The 23,318-nt window shown below is 36.4% G+C and overlaps 1 protein-coding gene across 4 annotated transcripts in view; it reads right to left on the minus strand.

Moving 5' to 3' along the window:
* Positions 1-14,057: 14,057 nt before the first annotated feature.
* Positions 14,058-23,318, minus strand: part of LOC134535557 (centaurin-gamma-1A) — a 487,893-nt gene continuing 478,632 nt past the window's right edge. For all 4 annotated transcript variants that reach the window (XM_063374736.1, XM_063374734.1, XM_063374737.1 and 1 more), the window contains one exon: positions 14,058-14,491. In XM_063374736.1, coding sequence (XP_063230806.1) covers positions 14,279-14,491 — 213 coding nt within the window. In that variant the 3' untranslated portion in view covers positions 14,058-14,278. The remainder of the gene's footprint in view (positions 14,492-23,318) is intronic.

Consider the following 23,318-nt stretch of genomic DNA (forward strand, 5'->3'; position numbering starts at 1 on the left):
AGGCAGTGCATTGCACGAGACTAGATAATCAGAAGACAAATGCGATCGCACATTATCAGTAGCAAAATTTTATGTTACAAACATTTGTAACTGTGATTTATCCAAAGGTTGAGAATTTCGTAGAAGCACTCCTATATTGATGTATCTTGCTAAAATCCACTGAAGCAAGTAAAATATGTAGTTCTATTTATGCATCAGACATTTGTTTTTGGATACAACCTGTTCTAAAAAAATTGAACAGATCTGCAATTAACTACCTTTATTGCAATTTAGAGTTTGGAAAACTTATTTATTAACAACTCTTCCTTTATAACAAGATTATGACAACAAGATTAATTTACACTGAAGCTAACATACACAACTGGACAAGAAATACTTTGTTATAAAAATAGTATTTACACACCAATTACTTGAGGTTATTCAAGCTTACAAGCAAAACCAAATTTACATAAATTCTGAATTTAAAATATGTACAGAGTTAAGTGAATAAAGAAAACTAATTAATTTAGCCAATATGATTCTTGTCTCTTACTGAATTAAGCGCCAAGTATTTATACAAAATATAATACAGCTACAATTTCCACTAACCGAAATGTTTAAATAAAATAAATTACAATAACAAATGTACATAATCCTTACACACACATACAAAATTGTGTGCATTGGTAACTGCAAATAAACATTCTTTACTAATTACCTAACTAAATAAATATTCAAATACATAATATATACAGATTCTTTGGCCTAATTATATTAAAAAATCATACATTACAAACAAATATAGTAAACTTTTCATAAATAAATAAATCTTAGGTAACAAAATTCTTGCATTAAAAAATTATGAGAAATCCATGTACGTATATCAATATCTGTTATGAATTACATACAGAGTAGCTAAACAACTTAATGATTTGAAATCAGCACAGAATTGAGACCTATTAAATCATTAAGAAATTAACATTCAAACTACTGCTTTGTAATAACACATAATGAATTCTGTGCTAAAAGAATGAAAGCAAGTTAAGCGTAGTTATACTACTTAAACAATCACTAATTTCCTATTATTTCTACACTATTACTATGAACAACTATTACTAATAGTATATCACAGAATAATCAACAGATGCATCAGAATCAAGGTGCTGAACATTTTGTGAGACAGATAATAAATCATTAACTAGTAGCAAATATTTTTTGTAATTTAACCTTTACAAATAAGTGGTGGATCAGATAAAATACTTTTTTGTACATTTTATTGAGGCTAAGTTTCTGAAGCTCATACTGAAAAAAATGTACATCCATCGAAATACTGTCCTGGTATAAATTGATATAAAATAGATTAACAAATATCATGAATGATATTTGATATGAATGATATTTTTAAACTAAAAATTAACTTTTGGACCCATAAAACACTTGATGCACTTTGTGTAAAACAGCATGCTACATAATGTTGTGTTTGTGTAATATACAGGATGTTTAGTAATAAACAGTCCTTTATAAGCAAGAAACACATGCAAAATAATACTAATACACCTGCCAATGCATACATTTTTCATAGATTATAACTACTGACTTTTAAAATGAGAAACTTCTACAATGGCCTATATTTTGCATTACAGTATTCGGTTTACAAATTTTAGACACTGGTAAAAATGATCTACATCTCAGTGTTTGCTAAGTGTTACTATATAAAAAGATAAAACATAGAGTAGGTAAGAACAGGTGGACTAAACCAGAAAAAAGAGGGGATTGCATTAAACGTTCTGACATGGCTTGGTGGTTTAATGCCTTAATAGTTTTTGGGCAGTTATTGTCTGGTAAGACTAAACCTCTGTCTAAAATAACTTATCAGTAACTGCTTTACAATAGGAGATGAGTTAAGAATATATTATTTCATTATTACTGTTAACCATGGCAATAAAATAAAATATTTAATAACTTTTTTCTTCAAACTATTAATTATTATGGTTTCTGTAATAGCATAAGACTATTATACCTAGTCGTTGGAGCACTGGTTTTGAGTGTGATGATACTCCATACTGATATTTTTACAAACAAATACTTGGGTACAATCAACATTTTATTTTATTTTAGAACACCATACAATTTTGGGTTGGAATGTTTTGCAATCTAGTTCGGTTTAGCATTCCATTCACAGTAATAATAACCATGAAATGCAAAATAATGATTTTATCATCTCTCATACTTCATTGCCTCCAAATCCTGCAAGGACTATCAGGAGCACTGATTTCCCTTTAGTATGTTTAGTATGTTTGGAATGTGTATGTACTAAGAATCAATGTGTTCAGCAAAACACTCTATTCAAAAGGTGCATCATAACTTTTACGATTTTCCTATAATTTGTACGGAAATTAATTTACATTAAGTTTGTACGAAAATTCTAAATATCTAACGCTTCTCATGCTTACAATTTATTTAGCCTTTTTCCCCCAGTAGTGGAAATGTTTTTATTGTGTTTTGTTTGTTACAATATGGCAGCTCATCTTGACATATTTTGTCACATTAACAAGAAAAGGTGAAAATTATTGAACGGAACTAAATCGAGCTGAAACAACCGAAAGGGAAATTTATTCAGATAACGTCTAGTTCCGTGGCGGAAATGGCAACGTGTGCTGTTGGGTTGAGTTGTTCTGTATGTTAGAACTTTAATGCTGTGTACAAAGGTATTTAGTTTGTTTTTGCTGTCATAATGTTCCGCAAAAAAAAAGTTTGAACATATTTTTAAATGGTTGCATTCGTAACTGTTTCCAAGTATCACCAAAAGTGAAGATAACCTGAAGTATGTGTTTCACAGCATATGTAGTGATATAAAATTATCTCATGGAGGGAAGAATGATGTTACTAAACACATGAAGTGCTTGAAACATGTAAGTAATATGAAATCTGCAGAGAAAAACAAGAAAATCAACAGTTTCTATTCGATAAGTTGTACTAGTGACATGAATTTGATTAAAGTGAAATGCTATTTCACCAATATTTTAATAGAACATACATTTCATTTAATGTAGCCGATCACGCTAGAAATTTGCTATGGGATAATGTTCCCCACTTCAGACACAGCAAAAAGGTATAGTTGCGGGTGCACGAAAACTGGTGTGATAATCAAAGAAATGGAATTCAGCACAACTAACACAGTTATTAAGATTTTTCATCGTGGACCATATTCTTTATAAACAGATGGGAACAATGATACAAATAATAAGTTGTATCCACTTGTAGTTGGTTATTATGAACCTTCTTCTAGTTCAGTTGTTAGTTATGTGTTAGCTCTACCATCTTTGCGAGGTGCTTCAAATGGCAAAAATATTGGACAGCTTTTGTTGATAGACAAGTGCGGGTTATACGGTTTACGGATTAACAGTGCCATACTTCACTTCTGTAAACCATAAACACAAAAATTATTTTTGAATTTTTGAGATCTATTGATGTGATATCATTGCATGCTGTGATTCAAGGCAAAAATCCTGCCAAACATTGGTGTTAGTATGCATGATGAACTTTGAAATGGCTAGAGCAAGTTATAAACGCACTCCTGGAAGCTGCACATGTGAACCGCGCTCAGGTTGGTACCCACGCTGCTGTTCCGTGACTCACGCGAGCGATAACTGGCCTGCGTAGTTTCAAGGCAGCAGTAATTTTTTCTGTCGTAATCTTTAGACAGTAATAAACACAAACGAGTGGTTATTGACATTCAACAATAAACAAAAATTATTGACCAGCTAGACGTAAAATACAGCTATGTTTTAGTGATATGTCCTGCAACTTTTTCTGTAAATTATCGCTTAACGCTTTAGTACCTATTACATACAACCTTACACAGTGTGTCTGGATAGCCCGGATAATATTTTTTTAACAAAGCAGTTTTTTTTTACATTGCTTTATCCGTGTTTTTTGGATAACTGTGAACCCATACCTAGTCATTACCCCAGATAATCGGGAGTATACTGTACATTCACATAAACACTGCAGTTTTCTTAACCTAACCATGGTGTTTAATCCCACAAACTATGTCAACCAACATATTTTAACAAACGTATACATTTCACAGGTGAAAATTTTTTATGCATAATGCAAATGATTTATGATAGAGGAGGGTAATTTTTTTTTTAAATGTAACTGAAATGTAATAACGGTTTTTTGCAAAAATGATAAATCTAAATTAAATCTCAAGCAGTATTGATTTTAGAGATGAGCATGTTGATTCTTCAATGCTTCAATTCTAACGATTCTACCTGGAATTGGAACTGTCGATTCACAAGCTGTAAGGAATCCTACCATATGGTAGTTGTAAGGATTGTCTTTACTGTGACAGTAAGCTGACAATGTTTACACAACTCGCCTTTTACTAGTAATCAAAATAAGTGATACATTATTTGAAGGTTAGATCACAACCTCATTACCTATATTTATCTGTAACACTGTACTAAACAAAATTAGATTTTTGTATTGCGGAAAAAACATTGTAACTTCATTTCAAAATAACTTTATCTCATAAATACAACATTAACATAACGTTTCTCTTCACTCGTAAACATAATATCTTTCATATCCGTCGGCAAGCAATCATAACGCCATGTTAAAGTAAATAATTTAAAGCAGGCTGGCCAACCTCGTTGCTCATAAAAATATCAGTTTTATTTTTTCTAGTCTTTTAAGCGTGGGTGACTTTGTGACTGGTGGGGTTACTTTGTGACAAAATGGTTTTCGAGGTCTCGCAGATCGATTATTTATGCTGGTAGATCGAGACTGGGCGTGTCAGATAGCGACACATGTAATGCTAGTGGCCGATCCGCGAACCTCTACCGGCTAGGTACCTATAACAATTATTGAAATATTACATTTAATAAATAAATCCATTCCCGAGGAATTAAGATGTCCTAATAAAATATTTAAATGGTAAGTGAAATAGATATTTGTTTCATTATTTATCTCTTATTTGTTACAGGATTTATCTCTTAAAAGTAAACACTTTACAAGGCCTTTGGAATATTTCCTTCAGTCCCTCTTAGTTGTTACCTACCATTAATCATAATTAACCACAGGTGTTTTTTGTTATAGGGTGCTGGTACGAATGCCGAGGTCGTATAAAAGGAAACTGGGTGCTTGACCCTATAGAAACTACACCAATGAACACCTGGAAGAGGCTGTGAGTTTAGTTAAAAGAAAAAAACTTTCACTAAGACAGGCTTCACAAAGGTAGGTATGCATTTATCAGGGTTGCCACTCGTCTGGAAAACCGGGAAAACCGGGAATTGTCAGGAAATTTGAAAGCTGTCAGGGAAATCAGGGAAATGTCAGGGAATTAGGAAAAGAGTAGTCAAATGTCAGGGAATTTAATGGTTAGTGGTTAGCTCTCAATTCGGGCGTATATTCCAGAAACACAGATTTGGGTATTTATTTTGTAAAATTTGCATGTTTGTAATACCAAAATAAATAACTTTACCGGAAGAATTATGCAACTCGTGTAGTGTTTGTTCTGAAAACGTATTTTTATTTGATCTACTCCGATTTCGACCGTGCCTGCGACAACATTTTCGAAAACTCAGAATCGATTGTACAAGTGTTCATATTCCATTTTCGATTGTTTCAGTATATTGACTATCGAATGTGATATAAAAATGGCGACCGCATCTTTGATTGTAGTGATGTGCCCGTGGTTTTGTATTGATTAATTAAAGAAAAGAGTTCCTAAGAAGAAAACGTGAAAAGGTAAGTGGACGTAAGCAATGTCAGTATTATAGTTGTAATTTTTTTACGCATAGTGTAATTTTTGTTTGGTGTAAACAAAGGTCACTGCACTGCCGACGCGACGTCTATAGCTTCATGGCATGTAAGCAATTATTTAGACACCTGCTTATAGGTTTACTAATTTTTACCGACCTTTTAAGAAAAGTCCGTAAAACCCTGTTTTATGTATAGACGCACGTGGAGAAGTTCGGTAATGCTGACGCAATTCGATTCCGCGATAGTTGTAAAAAAAAACAACTAACGTGTTTTTTTTTTTACAAAATGTAGCACGTGTTTGTATGTAAGCAAAAAATGTGACCTGTCTCACTGGATTTGGATTCACGTACTTCAATAGCTTGCGATTCACAAAACAGTTTTGACTTTACACTGTTTTCCAAATTCCACCGTGATACTTGGTCACAATGTTTAGCAGGTTATGTTGTTATGCTGGAATCACAATAGGCCTAGCTTGGCGGCAGATGCAGCGCGAATTTTACAAATACAATTCCTTATCAGAAACTTTATCGCGTCTGCCGCAACGTTCGCGCTTAGCGCAACAAATTTTTTTACTAGGTTAAAAAAAGTTTATCGGCATGAAGGTAAAAACATCCAAAATCATAAATTAGTTTACCGGTTTTTATTATTTTAGTTTTCTGGTAAAGAGGTGTTGAATTTATTTCTTGGCCTAAATATCAAGTTTCAAAATTTCTTAAGTTTTTAACATAGACCGAATAGTTAAATCTATGTTAATTTATATTAATGCATTAGGCTGTAATTATTATGTTGCATTGGAACACTGTCTCAGGTTTCTTTATAAAGTGGTTGTGTGTTTATTTATTTTGTACGTTGAAAATGGTTAACATCTGTAGCATTGTATTAGTTTCAAATTAGGCCTATTTAATTTAATGATTAGGTTTTTATAAAATTATTCAAAACCAAATTAAGTCTGGAGGATTTACCAAATATGTTAATTGTACTAATTTCCTGCAATGAATGTGGCTGCTACTGATCAAATGAAATATTATTGGCCAAGGATAATTTTAGTCCGCAAAAAGATAAAAGTTCGTTATGGATTGTGCTTTGGGCTATGGAATTGAGTATTGTTAGTCTAAAAGTTAATTTTTCTTTTTGCAGATGTCACTCTCAAAGTCCAGACTTACTGAGTTTAATGATGGCTGGCTTTGTGATCAACGGTTTCAGCCATGGCTTCAAAAGGTTGAGAAAGACAAGCATGTCTTCTTCTGCTCTTTGTGTCGGAGCACTCTCAGTTTAAGCAACATGGGAAAAAGAGCAGTTACAAGTCATCTCAATGGTCAGAAACATAAGTCTCGTTCTCGGGTAAATAGTGAATGTGATCTGAGAATTTTTCTAAAAAAAAGTAACACTGATGCAAGTACTAGTTCTCAGGAGTCTTCAAGATTTAGTCAATCTGAGGAAAGTTTGCAAGAGAATAAATGTGCAAAAGATGTTAATGAAAGTGAAAATTTGTCATTCTTAAATACAAAAGAAATTGTCTCCCAACAGTCTGTTACGTTTCGTCCATTGCAGTCATTCTTATTGAAAAATGAAAATACCAAAGCCGATATATTATGGTGCCTTCTAGTTGTAATGAATCATTGGTCAATGAATTCTGCAGGGAAAGCTGTTCAAGTTTTCAAAGCTATGTTTAGTGATAGTTCAATAGCCATGAACATGCGTCTTCAACGCACAAAGATTTCATACACCATAGTTTATGGTTTAGCTCCATATTTTCACAAGGAGTTATTGCAAGAAATTTCTCAGTGTGATTTCTTTGTCATTTCTTTTGATGAATCACTTAATAAAATTGCCCAGAAAGAACAGATGGACATTGTCATTCGCTTTTGGAGCAAATCTAAGGACACTGTAAGTACACATTATTTCACTTCAGTTTTTTTGGGTCATACAACTGCTGCTGACCTTATACGATCTTTTAAAGAGGCAGTATCAGAACTAGACTTACGAAAGCTAATGCAATTATCCATGGATGGGCCAAATGTGAATATTAAGTTTTTGGCAGACTTAAAAGCAGACTTGAACAGAGACCCTTCAGATCATGTGATAATGGAAATTGGCTCGTGTGGGTTGCATACTCTTCACAATGCTTTTAAGGTCGGAATGAACAGTTGTGAATGGAAAATTTTTCATTTTTTGCATGCTATTTACAACTTTTTCAAGGATCGGCCTGCAAGAAGGAGTGACTACACAATGTTTTCTGGATCAACAAAATTTCCAGTTAAATTTTGTAATGTGAGATGGCTTCAGAACTTTGAGGTTGCACAGAGGGCCCTTGAAATTATTCCCAACTTGAAGAAGTATGTAGAGGGAGTTAAGGAAAATAAGAAGGAACCAGTTATGTCTGGTAGCTATGCAGCAATGGTAGGAGGTATACGTGACAAATTGATGCCTGCTAAATTAGCTTTCTTTTGTTTTCTTGTGAAGGAAATAGAAGACTTCTTGGAGTGCTTTCAAACTGATGCCCCTATGGCACCCTTCTTACACACAGAACTCACTAACATTCTTATGTCCTTGATGAAACATTTTGTGAAGCCTGAGACAATAAGTTCCAAGAGTATAGCAAGCATTGATTTGTCAAAATCTGAAGCTCTGTTACATGCAAAGAAGGTAGATGTAGGGTATGGTACACGTGATGCTCCAAGACGAATAGATTCAGTTAAAGAAATTGACATTCTTTCTTTCAAGCAGGACTGCCGCACAATTCTCCAAACAACGTGCAAGAAAATTATAATCAAGTCTCCTTTAAAATTCAAGCTTGCGAAGGGTATTACTTGTTGTGATCCACAAATGATAGTGAAATCGCCCCAAATAGCTGAGCAGCGTTTACAGATGTCATTAGAAGTGTTTGTAGAAAACAACTGGCTGTCTGGTTTGGAAGCACAGAAAATCCACTCTAACTTCAAAGAAGTCTTTCAGAGTCCAGAAATGTTAGCAGATTTAAAGAATTTTCGTCGAAAAGAATCTAGGTTAGATGAGTTCTGGACAAACTTTGTAGTGAAGCATGATACATCCAAAGAACTAGTAACATTTATCAAAATGGTATTGGTATTTTCGCATGGTAATGCAAGTGTAGAACGTGGGTTTTCAGTTAATAAAGATTGTCTTGTTGAAAACATGCATGAGAGGTCTCTGATTGCACAAAGACAAGTTTGGGATGGAGTGCAAGCATCTGGTGGAGTTGTACAAGATTTGAATATTACAAAGACTATGATTCTGTCTGCCCGCAATACTCATAGTAAATATCAGGATGCACAGACTGAACAGAAGAAAAGTAATGAAGATAAAGAAAAAGAAAAGGATGAGAAGAAAAGGGTTGCAGATATTAAAAATGATCTTGAAATGCAAAAAAAGGAGAAACTGGAAGAGTTGACCCTTGTTGATGAACAAATTCGTGGCCTTGTGAAGAAATATTAAATTGGGATTTTAATCATTGAGAAGTGTGGAAGTTGTGTAAATACTTGTGCTTAAGTGAACTAAGTTTTATGTTAAATGTCTTAAAAATGTGCATCAAAAAATGTAGATCTATGTTACTGTGTGGGAAGCATTAAGTTTTCAACAAACTGTAAAGCATAAACTTATGTTTTACTACTGCAAAAATTTTCTGAATGGATGAATTAATGCTGTTGGTGCTCAGACAGGTAAGGAATTAATTATACAACTATATGTTAAATTTGAAGTATTCAGCTGTTGAAATTGCCAGCAGATGTTGTGTTGCAATTTTTTTAATGAATATTTTTTTTCAAAAACAGAAAGTGTTTTGTAACTGTCTTCCATATAGGATTATCAGAAAATATGAATACAGTATGTTAGCTTAATGAGTTTTCTTACTTATCAGTAGGTGTAGGGCAATAATTTTGTTTATAGTTGATGTATGTATTAACATAACCTCGCTTCATCTACTAGTATTCTCTATTGCTATTGCATAGTAACTAAACAAACTTAATTTACTTAGTCCAAAAGTTCTAACAATGAAACTATTGCGATTTGAATAACAAAAAATATCATCCTTTTTGTGATTTTGTAGTAAAAAAATTGTCAGGGAAAAACATCTTTTTTGTCTGAAAATCAGGGAAATGTCAGGGAATTTGTAAATGAAAAATTAGTGGCAACCCTGATTTATGATTAATCACCCTCAAGGTGAGGCCAGTTGGTTAATTGTGCTAAATTTTAATCCCCAACGTTACGATGCTTCTTTTCAGATACAACATTCCCAAAAACACTTTGTGGCTGAGAACAAAGGGGCTGGCTACAAACATGCCATGTGGACAACCTGTATTCACACAGGAAGAGGAACGTATGTTTGTTGGACATACAATCGCCATGTCGACGTACGGATTTCCAGTCACAACTTTTGACCTCAGATGTGTTGTGAAATCATACTTAGATAGGACAGGAAGACAAGTAAAATGCTTTACGAACAATCTTCCAGGACGGGACTGGGGGGATGCATTCATGAAACGGCACTGTGCTGTCCTATCACAACGAACCTCGAAAAATATAAGCTATGCAAGAGCTGCTAATGACAAAGAGGTGATCAACATGTTCTTTGAAAATCTTGAATGTGAATTGGATGGCATTCCTCCACAGAACATATGGAACTTCGACGAAACAAACTTAGTCGATGATCCAGGCAGCACAAAAGTGATAACACGACAAGGAACTATATACCCAGAGCAAATAAGAAATGCCTCGAAAGCCTGCACTTCAATTATAATGTGTGGTAATGCAGTAGGTGAGGTTGCGCCTCTGTACATCAATTACAAAGCTGATAAGTTGTGGACGACGTGGACAGAAAATGGTCCACATGGTGCACGATACAACAGAACAAAGTCGGGATGGTTCGACCAACAGTCTTTTGAGGACTGGTTTGTATCTTTGATGCTGCCAATCCTTAAACAACAAGAAGGCACTAAAGCGATTATTGGGGACAACTTGAGTTCACATATCAATTTGGAAGTTCTGCGATTATGTGAGGCAAACAACATCAAGTTTATTGTACTTCCCCCAAACTCCACACATCTACTTCAGCCATTAGACGTGGCATTCTTTCGGCCGATGAAGAGCCACTGGCGGAAAGTTCTTTCTGAGTGGAAGGAGAGTGTTGCAGGAAGTCGGTGCACATCCATTCCAAAGGATCAATTTCTGATGCTCCTAAAAAAGTTGATGGCTGCCCTTGAAACTGGAACAGCACAAAATTTTCGGGCTGGTTTCCAGAAAACAGGCATACACCCCCTTGACAAATCTCAAGTTCTCAGGAAGCTACCTTCTGCAATCCTGCAGAATGATTTAGCAGGCATAAGTGACATCATCGGAGACACCTTCATTTAACATCTTAGGACGAAAAGAGAAGAAACAACATCAAAGAGAACTATCAAACGACGAAAGAAGTTGAATGTTCCACCAGGCAAGAGCATTGTATCAGCTGATTTGAATGACACTGCTGCTGTTAGCAACCTGCTGATGACTGATGCACCCAGTACATCTGGACAAAGAAGGAAAAAACAACATAAATCTAAACAATCTACAAGAAAGTCCACTCGTGAAGTTGTGGAGCCTGACGACGAAGACGAAAGTGATAGCAGTGGAGCTTTCTCCCTCCATGATTCTGACAGCAGTCTGAATTTGTCGGAAGATGAGGAGTCCAACTTGGATTTTCCTCCCGAAAACCCTTCAGCTGTTGACACAGATGTAAATTTGCTAGCAGGTAAATATGTTATCGTAAATTTTGAGGGTAAACTATACCCTGGCCAGATAACAAATATGAAGAATGAGAGATACATGATAAGTGCCATGGCAAAGAGTGGCATGTATTGGAAATGGCCACAGAAATGTGACGAAATTGAGTACTCGGTAGAAGAAATTGTACAACACATAAGTGAACCCAAGAAGGTTGGCAGCCGAGGTCTTTACAAAGTGAAGGAACTGATTTAAAATAAAACATTGCAGATATCGTACTGTCATTAGTATGTTTTTCAGTGTTTGAAATTAAAACCCAGTTTGTTTGAATTTAAAAAAGTGTCAAATAAATAGAGTGAATGTATATAACTGAATAAATTTTACAAAAATAACTGTATTTTTTCTTTAAGAAACTATATTGTGGGGTTACTTTGGTCCAATCTCATTTTTCCTATGTATTTCCATTGCGAATAAATACTGTCACAAAGTCACCCTGTGCTGTGGGGTGAAATTGTGACAAATTTATAACTCCATATTTTTGCAACTGATAAAATAATTAATAAAACTAATACATGAACATGTAGAGGAAGGATGGAAGAACTATATTCAGTAATCAATATTAAGAAACAATTGATAATTTCCTGGGTGTATTCAAAAAACTTTAAAAACCGTACCAAAGTCACCCCCGCTTACGGTACTAAAATTAATTTCTCGTTATATTGTTGATTTTTACATAAATATTTTTCCCTTAAAAGAAGTTTGTTAAAATTTGATTTTCCGTGTATATAAAGTCATTATATTATATGCCCGAGATTTATTATTTGTGCATAACATGTTACTGCCCATGTGTAAACAAATTATTGAACAAAATGCACTGTTTTTATGTTTGTGTTGTTTAATTTGCCGTGACATTGACAGCTTGTGTTATTAAATCTGTTTAGAATGTGAATCACGATAAACAGAAAATATCTCATGATTAGTTAGTGTTTTAATGTCAATGTATATGTTCACGTAAATCCAGTGAAACACAACAAACAGGACTTTTAAATACCCTGGCAGGAGAGTGGATTTAACAAGAACACAAAATCATAGATTTGTAAAATTGGAATCAAAGAAATGTGGAATCGACATGAAATTTAGAAAAATCTTGTTTTGCTGAAGTATAGCTGTGTACATATTTCCAACTTGTTCCACATATGAAATAAATTAAAAAACCATTTTATATAAGGCAAAAATATTTTACCTTTTGTATCATTTACAATTTTATACCATGATTTATAAGATAATGCCTGTTAGTATCAAATACTGCTTTACAATTTTTCCTGAAATAAAGTATAAAGGAAAAATTATAACAATACCCCTACTTAGAACTCACAGCTTATTTAAAATTTAAATGGGCATAACTATTTTTCTTATTGTTCTTAACTACATACGTGACCCTAAAAATGGTTGCAAAAAAAATTACCATTTTACTCTGACTTCTATTTTAAACTGAAAATTTTGCTAATGGACATTTAAAAAATGTGTCATTTTATTTGCTTCACACAAATGAGATAAATATTGACAGAAACATATATCATGCACCATAACACCTCAAGCAGTCAGAGAAGTATGGTACATTTAACTTCTGTGCAATCAATGATTTTGCTACTTTCACACTTCAAGGTAAGCTGCAAGGACTAAACCAAATGTAAAGTAAAAAAAAAAAAAAAAAGTGATATAAAAATAGAAAATTAGTAAATGTTAGAGGATATTGTTAAGTAATAGTCATGAGAAATACAAAAGAGATCTTCCAATAACCACCACAGATTAAAAATGTATCACTCATTAGATTACAAATATACATCTTAACTAACCGTTAGTACTGTACTGGTTACCGATAAACGTAAATTATTAAACTGACATATTTATAATTATCAACAAATCCAAGATATAAAACAATAGTTTTCTTATTTTTTTGCTTAAACAAATATATAACAATTTTTGGAGGAGTATTTTACAACAATAAATAATCATTTTTGTTATGTTTTATATTACAATCCCTCCTGATGCTGCATGCATTATGCAAGACTAAAATGTGTCTGAGTCTTAGAAATGTGCCAAAAGGAAAGATTGACATAAAGCAAGCAACTAACTGTCCATTAACCAGAATCCATTTAAATGGAAATGGAGCAACTATTCTATTGATGCAAGATAATGGAAAACAAATATTAACAAACAGCAAAAAAAATCTCATCTGCAAGACAAATGCACTTGGTTTTGTTAATTTATCAGTGCATGATTATTACTCTACTTCTATTGGTCTAAGGTCTGTGTTATCACCCAAAATACATACTGTGAATTTTTAAAGGTACATTTACATCCACAAGATAGCATATCTCACTAAAGTTTAGTTATCAATAACCACGAACAAAGATTTGATTTTGTTCAAAAATAGAGATTTTAAATGTTCAGCTTTGACTCTTACACAAATTAAATTGGACAGAGTTAGGATAAAAGGTAACGGGTCATATTTTGGACATTTAAATTTTCTTTTTAGAAAGTAACCGAATAAAATCAAATCTGAAGCAAGAAACCTTAAATTTGTATAAATTAACTGTGTTAATATGAATATATTAATATTTCTTTTAATAAAAAATGTTATTTTTGTGATAAGACAAATGTTAACTTTTTACCTTTTACCCACAGACTGTCCCATTGATTATTTAACATAAAAAAGTTTTGATAGCTAGCTTTTCACCTATATTTCCCAAGTTTTTATTTGATAGCACAGGAAGTCCAGAGTAAGAAAGGAGACTCCGCGGCTGGCGGTGGCTCAGATGACGCTGGAGGGCAGCTTGTCGAGGCGCCGGCGCGGCAGCGTGCCGCTCGAGGCCTCCGCGCAGCCGTGCGCCTGCAGCAGCTCGGCCAGCACGCCCGCCTCCCCGCCCCCTCCCCCGCCCCTGGCCAGGGCGAGGCCGGCCGCGGCGCGCGCGTACGCCAGGCACGTGCGGCCCTCGTGGTCCACCGCCCTCGCGTCCGCGCCGTGCTGCACACGCACCGCTCACGCTGTCATGCTGAACCTTCGTACTTACTGTGGCAGCCGGGGACCTGAACTGGCTGACACTTTACATAGACATAGGGTTCTAAAAACACACTTCCAATTAACACTCACACAAACTACACTCACTCACACACATAGCTTACATATAAAATAAATTAATAAACACCTTTCAAGTAGTTGTGTTATAATTTTGTTAATATATACTATGCAAAATTTGTATTACTGTATATACTCGTGTATAGCGTGCCCTTTTTTCCCCTCAAGTAAAGGAAAAAAATTAGAATGCGCGCTATACACGGAAAAAAAAAGTGAAAGGAGGGGGGGGGGGGGAGGAGGAGTGGAAGTCGAGTGACCTTTCTGGCCAGCCCCCACACATACGCACAAGCAACAAGGCCTCTCTTTCACACACACACACACACACACACACACACACACACACACCAACACACACACACCAACACACACACACCAACACACACACACCAACACACACACACACACACCAACACACACACCAACACACACACCAACACACACACACACACACACGTGCACGTGCGCGCAAGCTCGCACATCTCTTGTTTATTTTTAGACCTCCCCCTCTACAGAAAGCCAGCGCAGCTAGTAAAATAAAAGAGAGACAGAGAGAGAGAGAGAGAGAGAGAGAATATTGTCACCAGTCCCCCTCCCACTTCCTTCGCTTCCGGGTCCCAGCAGCTATCGGTGAGTCATCCAGTCCTCCGCGCCAGCTTAGCAACGTAGCGTGGCACGCTTCATTTTGCGTGTCCCTAAAAATGTGTTAACTATCAGTTGAAATATCTGTGTAGAAGCTACGTGACGGGAGGGGTGGTGTTTAGTCCTGTCAACTGTCAAGGTTACTTGATGGTCATAGTCCCGTTCCTGCCTGCCTCCCTCCCTCCCGCCTCGTACCAGTTGTGACGATACAGCGCTTCATTATCTTCCGTCTACACAGCAGAGTTTAAGTATTTTCCTGACGCATCACCACACATCAATTTAAATTATCATTTGTTTCATAAGTAATTACTTAACAGGTACCACAAAATGTTAGTAAAATTTATTTATGGGAAAAAAATTTTAATTTTTTTTCTTTGGAATTTGTTGCAAAAATCGTGGTGCGCGCTATACACGAGTAAATACGGTAACTACTATGATAAAATTTTATGTCAGAACCTTGACCAGGATATTATTACCAGCAAAATTAGAAAAAGTTATTAAGTTGTTAAAATGTTTAGACGAACTACAAGCTATGTCATTAAATTTGCTTATTGAACTGTCCTAGATGAGGGTAAACTATGTAGTGGAACTATGTAGTGAGTGAGCCTACTATAGTTTATAATTATTTTAAATAATTTTAATTTAAGTAGTTTGATTGCCTGATAGTATACTTGTTCTAGTTAGTAACATTTTGTTATTAATGTCAATAACATTTACATGAAAATTATTACTCTGTAAATGTACTGCAACAATTTCTGGAAAAAATATTCGTGCAGAGGATTGTATTAAGTATGAATAGTGCGAAAAGATTCATAATCCAGGAGGTTATTTGTTTAGTGCAAGAGTTAAATTTGATAATATTTTTGGTATCAAACTCATTTAGATACAGCTACAATAAAACTTTAAATAAGTACATATATTAGTTGACAGTAAATGTTACTTTCTGCATACTTCACTAATGGCCTTATATTTCTCATGATGGTAACATTGTTACTTGAATTATTATATAAGTATTAATTGGGCATTAATTTTTCTTCTTATAAAAAGATATCTATATATAAAAATCAATTGCAGTGCGTTAGTCTCGCTAAACTAGAAAATAGCTTGACCAATTTGAATGATTTTTTTTTGTGTTTGTCTCATTACAGGGATTGTCTAGGGGAAAAAAAAAAAACATTAGGAAAAACCCAAAGGAACAGCCGAAAAATCGAAAAAATTGATTTGGGTAATTTTGTATGGGAATGGCCATTTGGAATTTCTTTTGAATGTTTCTATGTTTGTCCTCGTTGCGTTCCTAAACCACTGATCCGATCTCGATGAAATTTTGCCCATTTGACCTTCAAAACACAACGAAGGTCACTGTATAGGTGAGATTACGATAACACCAACCCTTAAAACAGAATTTAAGGTGGCGTGCGAGTCGTATAAATAGTTACCTGTAAGTATTTTATAGTATTTCCTCTTTGCCATAGTTCGAATAATAATGGTGGGAGGGAGGTTGGGGCAAAGGAAGATAGAAAAAAGGGGTAGAGGGAGGGAGATGGGAAGAGGGATACGTATAGAGAGATAGAGTTAGGTATAGAGAGAGCTATACAGATAGAGATAGTGAGATATAGACAGTTACAGAGAGGTATAATGATAGAGCAGGATAGATACACACACACACTGTTTATGTATACCTACTTTTAAAAATTTGGAAGAAAAAAATTAAAGAGGCATACAGTGAAAGTCCATTGTAGCGAATACGTCTATAACGTAAAGTCCGCTATAACGATAATTGCCATCGACACCGTCAGTTTTGCATATGCTGCGTAGGATAAAAATTTCGGAAATAACGAATGCAGCATGGGCTCATTTTTGCTATAGCGATAGATTACACACCTGTAATTTTGATCTAAAACAATGAGAAAACATCTACAATTTCCTTAATAAATGAGAAACAGCTTCGCACAATTCCACGCGTCCAGCAAATGAAACAACACCGCACAAGGTGGGGCCCCACAGCGAGCATAGCTTGCCTCGGGGCGACAGGGCCCCGCTGCGAGCATTACTTATTTAGAATCACGCCGACTGTAGCCTGTAAATGAGCATAACTCGTCTCACACTTGCATCGTAAGCGTTGCGTACGGTGTAGTTTCAGTTAGAGGTGTAAAAGTAACGAAAAAAAAGCGTAACCGTAAGTATTCGTTACTATAACAATTAGTACTCGTTACTATTGTATCGTTACGTTACTCAGGGGTGCCCACAAGGGGGGGTAACGACGCAGACTGCGTCATTAAAATTTCAGGGGGGGGTTTGTTAAAAGACGATAAAAATATATATATTATTTACATACTTAAAGCTTTTAAAGTAAAAATACGTTTCTGGTGCTTTGATAATAATTGAAAGGGATTTTGTAAATCAAATTGGCAACCCCGCACTTTCCTCAACAAAAGCAGTTTGGCATCTGTCGGTTCAGGATGGTCCCTATCCCCGCTTCGACAATAAGCGCACACACTCAAAAGAAAAAGAAAAAAAAAGAAGAAAAAAAACTTCGTGCCTGCGCAGACCGTGCAACTGAAAGGAGAATCTGATGCATTCTATCAGGCTTGGAAATTCTATACTTCTGTTCATCTCATGCCCGCCTGATAGTTGAGACCATATTTCCGATTATTCCCCACACTTTCTTTAGAAGTCAAAAGATATAGACAGAAAAAGGAAAAGTGTTATCACTTTACACGCATTCCTTCTCATTTCATTGTTTTGCTTGTTATAGCTGGCAGCGACGCCCAGAATTGGCTAGACCACACTGAAGCTATTGTCTGCCATTACTGAATGTATCAGTGCGAAGTCGGGTTGTGCTTGTGCGTTACTCTTATTGTTATCATCTTCGAATTAATTAGTTTTTGAAGTGTAATCGTGATATAATGCTGGTATTGTAGCCATGCCTAAAAAGCAAATGCAATATAAATATAAATGTTTAGAGATTTTGTGTGAAGGGACTGTTAGACATGATAAGTGGGCAGACCATTGCAAGAAGAAGCATTTTTATAAAGTTAAGAACAATTTAGAAATCAGGAAAAGAATAATTGAGGTGAAGTGCAGTGATAGTTCTGCGTGGAAACCTTATGTTGAGGGAACATCGACATCTACTGCTATTTATCAACCAGAACGAGAAAGGTAAGTGTAAAATATAATAAGCAATACAAATGTACATATCGGTATCAGACACTTATTACGGGGCCCGTCTACATGCCAGAAAATGCTGCAGCGTGTTAGAACACGTTTTTATACCGAAACTATGTAAATGTGTGTTCACGCCATTTATCTACGAAAATAACACACATTTCAAACGACTGCCCTTGCTTAAGGCGCTCGCCTACCTACCAAGTGAACAGTGTTACATAGTGTTTAAAATACACGTTTAAACAGAATACTACAGAAAATTTTATAAATCGGATTCGATATGAAAAGAACTCAAACTTTAGGCAAGAACTAAAATATATTTTCAAAATGAACTGTACATAAAAAACAATATTTTATATTTATTACTGCAGAACATTGCCAAAAATGGGTATCTTACTAACCATTCACGGGATGTATGTGGCACTAATATAAGGGCATGCGCTGGACCTTTCTACAAACTATGCAGAAATAAAATTATTAGGTCACCGCATTGTATGCGACGGACGTAGCATCAGAACAACAAGAAAGGGGGGTGGGGGAGGGATGTAGAGAGACAGAGAATTGCACGCGGTATCAATTATCTTTCTTTCCGCCTATTACAGTTGCGACAATTCTTGGAAGGGGGAAAATGAATGACACTCCCGCCGAGGGAACGCGGCTACAGCCTAGTTCCAGCACCGACCGCTGTCGCCCGCGAAGGCTGCTTAGATAGCAAGTGAAAGTTCGGGATGCGCTCCCAGGTAGGCGGGTGCCTTAAGTACTTTCAAGACAACACGCATATTAGAAACACCTTTTTTGGGCCACGAGGCGGGCCCCTTCAGGTTATTTTCTAGTGTGTGTGTAAATTCATTATGCAATTATTACATGTTTTTAGTCCATTAAAATAGGCATTTCAAAATATTCCCAATTTTGCAAAGTATATATTTTTTTTTTTTAGGAATGATGTCACACAAAATGAAGAGGAATATTCACATATTCTGCAGGGCCAGTCAACAACTTATACTGATACTTCTGGTTCACCCTCCATCGTTTTTGGTACCACCTACTCTGCTGAGAATCTTCCTGCGACTGATGGTATTCTGTCAATGTCATCCACCACTGACATGTCAAGTGTTCCTGGGCCTTCGCATGGATTTAATGCAGGTGAGAAATTTCAAGATGAAATACCTTTCAGCATGCCCTTGTAACGTGCTGCTGCGCTCAATCAATATGAAATCTCGTCTAAAGAACAAATATAGATTGGCCGTGGAAGCGCCAGGCAGAAACAGTACTAAACACATTACCCATAGGGGCACAGCGCACACACAACAAAATTTATGATTAACCTCCTTAAAACTTGGTAAGGTTAATGTGGATCGTGATCAAGGATAAGAAAATAATAAGATCTGGTGTGGTTTACATTGGCATTTACTTAATGATATTGTTGCTGTTATTTCTACTTTACAAACCTTATTCCACTGAAGATAACCCATGGCATTACAGCCGAAACAAAATACCAAGAAAATTGTTGACCTTATTTGCTATACTTAATACATTAAATCTTGTTAAACAATAAACCAAATAAGCGGCCCCGGGGCGAGATATTATAATAAGTAACAATGGTTATATTTGACTGAATCAAAGGTCATTTGGTTTCTTAACTTTACAGGCCATTGAATATTGAGCGCGCAGGCTCTTCATAAGACAAATTATAAAAAAAATTACATTTACTCGTTAAATGAATAAAAGTGTCCTGAAACTGGTTGTTCAGAATTATAAATTATTTTATGGTTTTTTCCACTTAGGGAAAAATATGTCGAAAGCTGGCACTCTTGAGAAATTCTCCGATTGCAGGAGGCGATGAATTTCGGTGAACTAACTCATGAACTGCATGGGAGTTGAATTTGGAGCGGAATCTCTCATCCTAGTTCTTGATCCCCGCCTGCAACCAGTATTCCCATCAAATTAGGTTGGTTAACAGGCGGCTGATGTTGGGCGAAGTTAAGCCCACGAGAACAGGAAAAGAAAAGTGTGTGTGGGGCGACGAAATAACTTACCTAAGCTGCGGGGTGGGGTAGATCAGGTCGGTCCCTGGAGATGGCCAGGTGATGCGCGACGCGGAAGATTGCTGTCGCCATGAAGAATAATAAGTAAAAAAAAAACTATTTCAAAAAATAAACTATTTCGGGCAGCAAAAAATTAAAAATTGAGTGCTAAGGCACATGGCCTTGTCGATAAACAACTACATGCTTTAGAGAAAGCCGTTCACGACTTTTCAGAAGCGCGTTGTCTCGGGCTGCGAAGAGAGATCTGCCCTTACCGCGTGCTGCCTGCCGAATCTTCAAAAATGGCGTCGGGGCGCCTAATTAAAGTAAGCAACTGCCCCCAGCCAAAGAAGGGGGTGGTGGTGATTGCCCGAAGGTGTCCGGAGATGCCCAAAGGGGCGAAGCAGACTGCAACCTGTTCGCTGCGCTCTCACGCGAGTCGTAGGCGAACTAAAATCGCAATCGCACTGCGACTGCTGCCAAGGTCGATTGTGACAAGCTGTCTTTTATGGGAGGGATGAGTATTGCACTCTGGTGGCCAAGACGAGAACCTGTCTGGAGGGTCACAGAAACATCCGCTAGAGTGCAGTGGGCACGCTCGCGACCAGCGCTCAGAGCAAGGTTAGGGATTTTTCCCGCCGCTAGACTTCGCTGAGGGCTCCGATTGACAAGTGGGAATGTCCTTGGGGAGACGATGGCCCCGCCTGGGTTCACTGGGGGTCGATGCTCCGGGTTGAGTTCTCGTGAAGCCACAGGTGGGTGTTGAGGGGAGGGGGGTTTAAATTTGCTAAGTCGCCTGGGAAAGGCGTCATGTGGACTGTCTCGAGGCGTCGCCGCTGGCTGTAACTTGGTCCAGAGGCATGCTTGCAAAACCGTTACGTATGCTTGCCTCCGAGAAATGAAAGTTGCTAGCAGTGGGGTTGGGGTAGCGTTCGCTAACGCGAAAGTCGTTCCGTTACATAGGGAAGGCGTGACGCGAACCGCGGCCGGGATGCTGTGGTCGCAAATCGTCAGCAAACAGTATCTGTTTGAAGCCTGCGAACAAGCGCAGTTGCACTGGGTTGCACAAGATTACGTCGGAGTGTACAGTAATGGAAACAAAATTTAATAAAATAAAAATTACGAATTTATTATTTGGTTTTCTTCTTTAAAAATTAAAAATTAAATTTAAATTCGTACATTTGTGCCTGAAAGTGGCACTGAAACGGCACATACTCCCCCGCTTGAATGCGGAGCATATAGGGACAAAATAAATAAACTTACACTTCTTAGTAGAACTAGTACCAGGTCCGCCTGTATCCTACTACTTACAAAAAAATTACGGTCAATTCGAAGGTGTATTATAATTAATTCAATTACCCTTAATGGTGAATGATGTCATGAGGACAGTTGATCTCAGATGTTGGGAATGGTGTCACGTGACAAAAACTCTAAATATGGGCTCTTTGAGGCGGGCCGAAAACACTGGGCCGGAACTGGAACTTGGTCCGTCGGGTGCCAGTTATGAAAGGTGGGGATTTGTGTACCCCTGAAAATAATGAAAGTGGGAATGTAAACCCCTGTACAATAGTCTTTCCATAAGAAGCCGAAGGCATTGGGACTTAGCCCTGCACAGTCATGCGATGGAGAAGACGGTCGAATTTGCTGCTTGCCCGAAGGCGAAACAGAACCTCAGTCCCAGAGTGACACAGGGCCTAAGGGTGGTATTCCCTTGGCGGAATTTTAAATGATTGGGGATGAAAACCCCAACAGATCAACCATCCGTAGGAAAGAATGAATTTACTAATATTAAATATTCGACAAATTAAGAAATTTCATCTCATACCACTCTGATGTTTATTATTATTAACTAATATTTATTATTTAAAGTATTCTGGAAACAAAACGATAAATTAACGACTCTTCGCACTCAAATTTAAATTGTTTAAAGAAAAGTAAAATACAATAAACCAACAATTATAAATCAAAAAGGGATAAATTATAATGGAGCGGTTAGATCTTCCATGACTGCTGATAGACTTCGCACTGCCTGAGAGGGGGTTTGAACATAGGCCGTCCAAAGGTGAGTGGTGGGAATGTAACCCAAAGAACACTCGAAAATGGTCATGAGATATTTCACTCAGAGGACCTTGGTCATGGCTCGTTGGCTCAGAGGACCCTAACTTTTGCGCCGCTCGTTGGCTAGCTTGACCTAGCTCCTATTTTAGAAAAACACATAAAAGAAACCTGTTTGCCGTCTGGAAGTCACGTAGCTCTTATTTAAATAAACAATCTCATCGATAACGATGTAAAAGAAATACAACTTTGGGGTAGAATGCAAAAGAAAAAAGAAAAATTGCTAGATGTGACAGCTTCAGTGCTCAGACTCTATGTACGTCACTGTACATCACATTTACGTGCAAGGGAAAATAAAGAAATAAACATGTACAAGTATTAACGCAAAATCAGTACAAAAAAACACTACAAACATTATTCTTGCTTACTTTACGAATTATGGTTATTAAAAAAAAGGACCGTAATAATAATTTAAATATATAAAATCGTGGAACAAACTTCGTGAAGATTCAAAAAAAAAACAAAACCCATCAGAGAGGTATTACTAAGTTAAAAACAATTAAAACTCTTTGCGTCAATTAGCTTCTTAAAGACTGAACTTACGTAGGTAAAAAAATTAAAAATTAAAATATCTTAAATTACCTCGAATGTGCTAGCCTAGAAACGGGATGCTTAAACAAACCCAAATTAATTCAGTGGACCTTTCGTTGGGGTGTGAAAGTATTTCACCCTTCTCGGTGATTACCTTAAATATTAAAATGAGACTAGTCACCTCGTAGTTGCTTAATTTCTGGGGAATACGTATTTTAATACGATTGATTTTATTATTATTT

The sequence above is a fragment of the Bacillus rossius genome, chromosome 8 (assembly GCF_032445375.1).
Source record: "Bacillus rossius redtenbacheri isolate Brsri chromosome 8, Brsri_v3, whole genome shotgun sequence".
NCBI classification, from domain to species: Eukaryota; Metazoa; Arthropoda; class Insecta; order Phasmatodea; family Bacillidae; genus Bacillus; species Bacillus rossius.